Source organism: Rutidosis leptorrhynchoides, chromosome 10 (assembly GCF_046630445.1).
Source record: "Rutidosis leptorrhynchoides isolate AG116_Rl617_1_P2 chromosome 10, CSIRO_AGI_Rlap_v1, whole genome shotgun sequence".
Lineage (NCBI taxonomy): Eukaryota > Viridiplantae > Streptophyta > Magnoliopsida > Asterales > Asteraceae > Rutidosis > Rutidosis leptorrhynchoides.
In genome coordinates this window covers 158,798,761-158,806,437 of record NC_092342.1, presented here as the reverse complement: position 1 = coordinate 158,806,437, position 7,677 = coordinate 158,798,761, and the positions used below count along the sequence as shown (strand labels likewise).

Below are 7,677 nucleotides of genomic sequence, written 5' to 3'. Positions count from 1 at the left end.
CACCTCGATGTGCTTTCGATTTAATTGAACAAGAAGGTTCTTACGATGTTTCTAGAAACCTTGTCAGCTATGAGATTCTACCTTAAACTTATACTTTTCCGTTCAGAGAGCTTTGCTTGTCTCTATTTTATTGCATACTATGAAAGAACTCATTTGGGTACCAGTCACTATAAATCCCATGCTTGAGCGGAAAGCCTATATAGATGAAATTATATGATGTATTTGGGAGTGATGGAATTCTTGGTCAGAATACCCTCCAGAAGATATCCCCATATATCTAGATCAATTGGTACAACCTGTACCACAAACAATAGAAGCAAAGTCCTGCTAAATGAGAGCTTCAAGGACAAAATGATTTGAGTTCTCTAGATCTAAAACTCTATCACTTCTCCCCCTCATATATAGATAACTTAAATTGTTCTGATCAGCAGATAGTTTGATCACCTTTCTCATTCAAACATTGAATACATTGGTGGAATAGACATTTAATTCCAAATTGATATCGCTGATTCTTTGTTGTTGATGTGGTGCACCATCGTTATATAGATACAGAAAAACAAATATACAATAATCAAATAGAACTGAATCGTTATTTTTTTTTGGATTTTCTGATGTTGCCTTTTAACTTTTGCATACATAAATGAAAACTAACATAAAATGAAATGAAAATTACAACTTTGATGATGATGCACCACTTATTTCTTTGAAGATGAATCACACAGCAGCCTTAATCTCTGGTGTTGAAGTAGTCTCTGTCCATTGTTTACACATTCTCTTACCGATAATAGTCTGTGATACAGAATTACACTTTTCAACCCATTCATAGTAAGGACACCTCCCTTTGGATACCTGACTGACCTACTGGTGTGTTTCCCAAGCAATAAAGGTTAATAGTAACTGCTATGCATTCTAACAGAGTAAGCTCACCTTGTGGACTTACTAGACAATCCTTCATTGAAGAATAAATTGTAGTAGGGGAGACCCCAACCGTCTGTTGAGTTCCTGAACGATTGTTTCGCATTACATTGTCTTTGATAGTTAGGTGACTACCATCAACTGCTGTAAATCTTTCCATGATTTTCTTGTCAAGATTATTTACTTTATATTTATGTGATCATCTCATTCCGAAATTCAATCGTAAAAATTTATTAATTTATCATCAACTAATCATGCATTACTTACTTTATACGCAGAACGATTAACATGCAAGTTCAGTAATACAACCATTTCCCAATTTCACATAACAACCTCTCATTTTCTGGTTTTTCATATTTTTATGGTTTTTGATTTTACCAATATTTTGTATTTTCTGGTGCTGCAATTTTCTCAACTAATCTACCAAGACAAAAAGCTAACTAACACAATCTTTTTGGATTTGCAGTTTACAATGCATAATAGAAAATAAACAAATCATGTGAAATAGAACATAAGCTAACTAATCATGCAACATGCAAATGCAAATCTATAAATGAAACAAATTGGATGGTTACTTCAATAACTCCTTATCGGACACAACCTCCGCCCTATATTTCACTCCTAGCACATTCAACAAAAATAGGAAACGTGGTCGGTCAAAATCCTTTGTAAACAAATCAGCACATTGGGTTGTGGTACCTATTTGTAGGACATCTATTAGTTTCTTTTCATAGCAGCCCCTAAGAAAATGGTACTTGATCCCTATGTGTTTGGTCTTTGAATGGTTAACTGGATTTTTAGTCATAGCAATAGCAGCAATATTATCAACATAGACAGGAGTGTTAGAAATATGCAAACCGTAATCCCACAGTTGTTGTTGAATCCACACAACCTAAGACGTACAACTTGCAACAGCAATATATCCGGCTTCAAACGTTGATTGTGCGACAACAGTTTGTTTCTTACACTGCTAGCTCATAACCCGCTACCTAGAAACTAACAACCTCCTGAGGTAGATTTAAAATCTCTTTTGCAGCCTCCATAGTCAGAATCACTATACGATGTTAACTCGAACCCATCCTTATGTGGATACCATAAGCCCAAACTTAGAGTTCCCTTAAGATAATGCATGATCTTCTTCGCAACTAACATATGATTCACATTCGGATGTGCTTGATAACGAGCACATAAATAAGTCGTGAACATGATATCCGGGCGTGACGCCGTAAGATACATCAATGAACCAATAATAACTCTATATAGGGTCGGGTTGACTTTTGCCCCGGTATTTTTTGGTGTAATCCTGTGATTCACCGATATAGGATTCTTAGCAATTCGTTCATCTTCCATCTTGAACCCGCTTAAGATGTCAGCTACATACTTCGATTAATGTAGAAAGATGTCTTTTTCCATTTGATCAACCTGCAGTCCTAAAAAGAAATTAATAGCTCCCAATGAAGTCATCTTTAATCGTTTCTGCATAACATCTTGAAACTCATCTACCATTTTTTGATCTGTTGACCCAAAGATGATGTCATCCACGTAAACCTGTACCAGCATAATATAGTCGCCCTTTTCTTTGATAAATATAGCCTGATCGATGACTCCTCTCCTAAAACCATTCTCTATCATATAGTTTAACCGAGTTGCATACCAAGCTCTCGGGGCTTGGTGAAGACCATACTGAAAGGACCCGTTCATATACATTATAAACGATTCACAATAGTTGATTACATTGCGAGGTATTTGACCTCTATATGATACATTTTACAAACATTGCATTCATTTTTAAAAGACAAACTTTCTTTACATCGAAAATTGACAGGCATGCATACCATTTCATAATATCCACTATCTAACTATAAATTGATTTAACAATAATCTTTGATGAACTCAATAACACGAATGCAACATTCTTCGAAATATGCTATGAAAGACTCCAAGTAATATCTTTAAAATGAGCAAATGCACAGCGGAAGATTTCTTTAACACCTGAAAATAAAGATGCTTTAAAGTGTCAACCAAAAGGTTGGTGAGTTCATTAGTTTATCATAATTATTTATTTCCATCATTTTAATAGACCACAAGAATTTCATTTCTAGTTCTCATAAATATACGTCTCATGCATAGAGACAAAAATAATCATTCATATGGTGAACACCTGGTAACCGACATTAACTAGATACATATAAGAATATCCCCTATCATTCCGGGATCCTCCTTCGGACATGATATAAATTTCGAAGTACTAAAGCATCCGGTACTTTGGATGGGGTTTGTTAGGCTCAATAGATCTATCTTTAGGATTCGCGTCAATTAGGGTGTCTGTTCCCTAATTCTTAGATTACCAGACTTTAATAAAAGGGGGCATATTCGATTTCGATAATTCAACCATAGAATGTAGTTTCAATTACTTGCATCTATTTCGTCAAACATTTATAAAAGCGCATGTATTCTCAGTCCCAAAAATATAAGGGGTAAAAAGGTAAATGAAACTCACCATACTGTATTTCTTAGTAAAAATACATATAACGTCATTGAACAAGTGCAAGGTTGGCCTCGGATTCACGAACCTAAATTAATTATATATATTTATGTGTTAGTCAATATTTGTCTAACAAATTAGGTCAAGTCATAGTGTACCACAATCCTAATGCTCGAGACTAATATTTAAAAGTCAACAAAAGTAAATTTGACTCAAAATAATTTCCAAAAATCTATACATGATTAATATATAGTTTAAATATCGTCATTTTATATTTTTAAATATTTTTAAAAGATTTATTAGAGTAAATAATATAATTTATGTATTAATAAATAAAATTTTATATTAAATTTATATAATAAAATATACTTTTATATATATTATGTAATAAAATTTATAGGGTTAATTTAATATCATAAAGATAATATGTTAGGTATTATTAAAGTAAGTTATTACACGTAGTAAAATATATTTATATCACATATTTATTTGATAAAATAATATCTATAATGATAGTAAGTAAAAGTTGTATTATTTTGTAATAATAATAATTATTATAAAAATATCAATATTTATAATTACTAAGATGACATTATAATAAAACGATAATTCTAATTATGATAACTTTAATATTTACGATAATTTTTAATATTATATTTAAAATAATAATTCTATTTAAAATAATAATAATAATAATGATATTTTATAGTAACAATGACATTTCTATTAAAATGATATTTTTTGTTAAAATGATAGTTTTAATACTAACGATACTTTTAATAATAATAGTAATGATAAAAATAATACGAACGATAATTTTATCTAATTCAATATCTTATAATATTTTAATTTCATCATGATACTCTTACTCATTATTTTCTAATCGTTTCGTTTAATAGCTTTTAATCATCTTTTATATCGTGTTCATAATAATGATAATAATAGTAATCAAAATAATTAGGTGTTACAAATATTTGTTTTAATTACACTAATATTAATAATGATAGTTACTATAACATTATTAATGATAATACTAATAATTATCTTAATGATAATATAGTAATAATAATAATAATAACAATAACAATTACCATTTTTAAATAATGATATATATATTAATAAAGATAATAATAATAATAATACTAATAATAATAATAATTGGATAATAATAATAATACTAATTATAACTTTAACGATAATAACGATAGTAATAATAAAAAAAATAACAATTTTTAATGATAAATCCCTTTTATTGATAAAGATAATAATAATGATAATAATAAGATAAAACTAGAACGACGATAAAAACTACGATAATAATAATCATTTTTAATAAAAATATCAAAAATTCAATTGATTATAACTTCTAATCCGTTCATCAAAACCATTCGATATCTAAAGGAAAAGTTTTTAATTTTTCGCTAGCTTTCCAAGGACATGCATATCTTATACCTTATCTCAACCGCAAGTGTAACTAATTCAAGATTCAACCTAACTTGTCTAAGGGCAATATCAAAAGTACAAGCATGCATAATCCTAAATACTCGAGCACTAGTCAGGGATACACTATTAGTATGTAAAAGTTAAATTATGAGTACTCACGTATCAATATTGAGATTCAATATTGCAAGAAAGGTACGTAGACCTAACGGAAATGATAAACACTATATTGACCTCACGAGCATACCCATGAACCATACTCAATCACCTCCATAGCTATAACCCATAATTTCCTTAATTCTATCCTACTCGAAAAACAATTTCGAAATCACTCGGACAGCACTCCGTCGTAATATTTTATGTATACTAATAATATCTTGAAATAATACGGAGTAAATATATATATGTAAATCGATTGAGAGAGTTTAGAGAAAAATATTTTCAAGTTTCTATTAAATAATGAAACCTATTGAATTCTATTTATAATAGATTTTTGAATTATTAAAGTGAATTATTAAAGTATGAATTATTAAAGTGAATTATTAAAGTATGAATTATTAAAGTGAATTATTAAAGTGTGAATTATTAAAGTGAATTATTAAAGTATGAATTATTAAAGTGAATTATTAAAGTATGAATTATTAAAGTATGAATTATTAAAGTGAATTATTAAAGTTAAAGTAAAGTAAAAATAAAGTAAAGGTAAAGTTTAAGTATAGTAAAAGTATAAAACTATGTACGTATAATGCGCGTATAAATATATATAATATTAATTTAAATCGTTATATATATTTAATAAAATAAAATATAAATATCGTTATCTTTATCATATCAGTTAAGTAATGAGTTGTCAAAAGTGGTTCTAGTTATTTATAAAAGTTATATACGTTTTAATAATAAAGTTCTTTTTAAACTGAAAACGTTTTTGTACATTTGAAACTAAATAGATCAATCGAGTCTTTATGAGATTCAATCTTCCACTATCCTTTATCTAGTTCTCAATGATTGACAATTTGTTCTTATTTATAAATCACTTTACCATTTTTTGAATATTGTTAAAATGGAAAGATTTCTCAAATCAACGTGGGCCTTTCAACAGAGACTTGTAATCATAATTCAACATATCTGATAATTCAATCATTTGATCTTATCTTCTAATTCCATTGATAAACATTTTAAAACAGATACAATCATATAAAGTATTTAATCTAATATTTTGTTTACGTTTCAAGTTATAATATATATACACATATACATATATAATCATATTCGTTTAATGGTTCGTGAATCGTTGGAACTTGGTCGAGGTTGAATAAATGTATGAACATAGTTTAAAATTCTTAAAATTTAACTTAACAAATATTGCTTATCGTGTCGGAAACATATAAAGATTAAAGTTTAAATTTGGTTAGAAATTTCCGGGTTGTCACAGTACCTACCCGTTAAAGAAATTTTGTCCCAAAATTTGAGTGGAAAGGTCGTGAATGATAATAAGTATGTTTTCATGATGCATACGGGCTGAAAATTAGAGTTTTATCATCAGCGAATAATTTGGATAAACAATCCATTTATATGAAGAGTACGAATGAAGCTAACATAGAAGAGTGAAATGAGTAAGTATAGATTCATCTTATCATTTGACGTAGATATGATTGATTCCCAGATTTCAAGGGATTTGAAGAAAATCTTCTTAATAAGATTTGACTCTCCGGTAATCAAGGGAATTAGGATCCGCTTTAAATGCGATCGTCCATTTTAATTGTTCTGTCGGAGATTTTCTTATAAATTCACCTTCTTCATTTCCTTACAACTCACACCTTCTGTTGATGCATTTTATGCAAGTCCCTAGACATCTACCCACGTCCATTGCAGGTACAACAGTTTACAGGCCACCATGATTGCTCGTTATTATCATATCCGTGTTTGTATGTGGTTACAGGAACTGCAGGAACGAGATTTAGATGTTTAACTATGTTAGACTTAGTCAGACGTACGGGTGAAGCCTCACTAGTACGGCTGACAGGCTCATATGCACGATTGATGCGGAGCTAAGTCACAATTACAATCTAAATGAGAAGACACGAGTGAATGATCACCCGTACAGCTGATGAAGCCAACTAGTACATGTGATCAATGAATTGTATGGGTGAGTTAACAGCAGGGGTATATAAAGTCTTATGTTCTTCATTTTAGGTTAAGCCTCTCATTTGTTATACACACTCAGATCTAGTGAGCTCCTCCGATTCTCTCTCAGTCCAAATCATCCAAGTGGTGAATAATAACTCTAGGTGTTGATCTAATCACACTTGATTTAGTTGTGGTTTGACTAAATTAACCCAAAAAAAAAAACTTAACCTATTCACTAGAGGGTTTGATTCACTTATTCCGCCATTGTGTGAGTTAAATCTGTTGATTTTTAAGTTCCTAGTCATGTTTCATCACCTTCTATTCTTTCCCCCTCAACTCATATTTTAAAGTATTCATCAATATGCTCCATCCAGTTCTGATTCTCGATATACTTCTAACTTTCATATCGGCCATTTTTCTTTTTCATCTACCGCCGGAAGAATCTATTTACTTCTACTATACTCTTGGGTTTATAGTGTTTCTAGTTCTCCTGTGTCTTTATATTGCTATATGCATCGATATATATGGTTTATAATTTCTGGTTTGTTGTTGGGCTTTATATGTTCCCTTATATTTCAAAGTCTCTGCTTCTGTCTTCTATAATCATTATCATTCACAGTTAATGCTCTCTTTTATTTGCTTCAATTTATACCCCAATTTTTATTTCATAGTTTTGTCCTTTCGTTTCTTCTTCTTGCGATTAAACACCG

The 7,677-nt window shown here is 29.9% G+C and overlaps 1 protein-coding gene across 1 annotated transcript; it reads right to left on the bottom strand.

The window, feature by feature from the left end:
• Window positions 1-1,486: 1,486 nt before the first annotated feature.
• Window positions 1,487-2,265, bottom strand: LOC139870690 (uncharacterized mitochondrial protein AtMg00810-like). Its single transcript, XM_071858473.1, has 2 exons — window positions 1,920-2,265; window positions 1,487-1,704 (listed from the first exon to the last, which is right to left on the bottom strand). The coding sequence occupies exons 1-2, from the start codon at window positions 2,263-2,265 to the stop codon at window positions 1,487-1,489; spliced, it is 564 nt and encodes a 187-aa protein (XP_071714574.1).
• Between the last annotated feature and the right edge of the window lie 5,412 nt (window positions 2,266-7,677).

Coding starts and splice junctions, on each gene's coding strand:
- LOC139870690 (XM_071858473.1), bottom strand. CDS start 2,265: ATGGAAGATGAACGAATTGCTAAGAATCCTATATCGGTGAATCACAGG. Junction 1,705..1,919: donor TTTTAAATCTACCTCAGGAG/GTTGTTAGTTTC, acceptor CTAAAAATCCAG/TTAACCATTCAAAGACCAAA.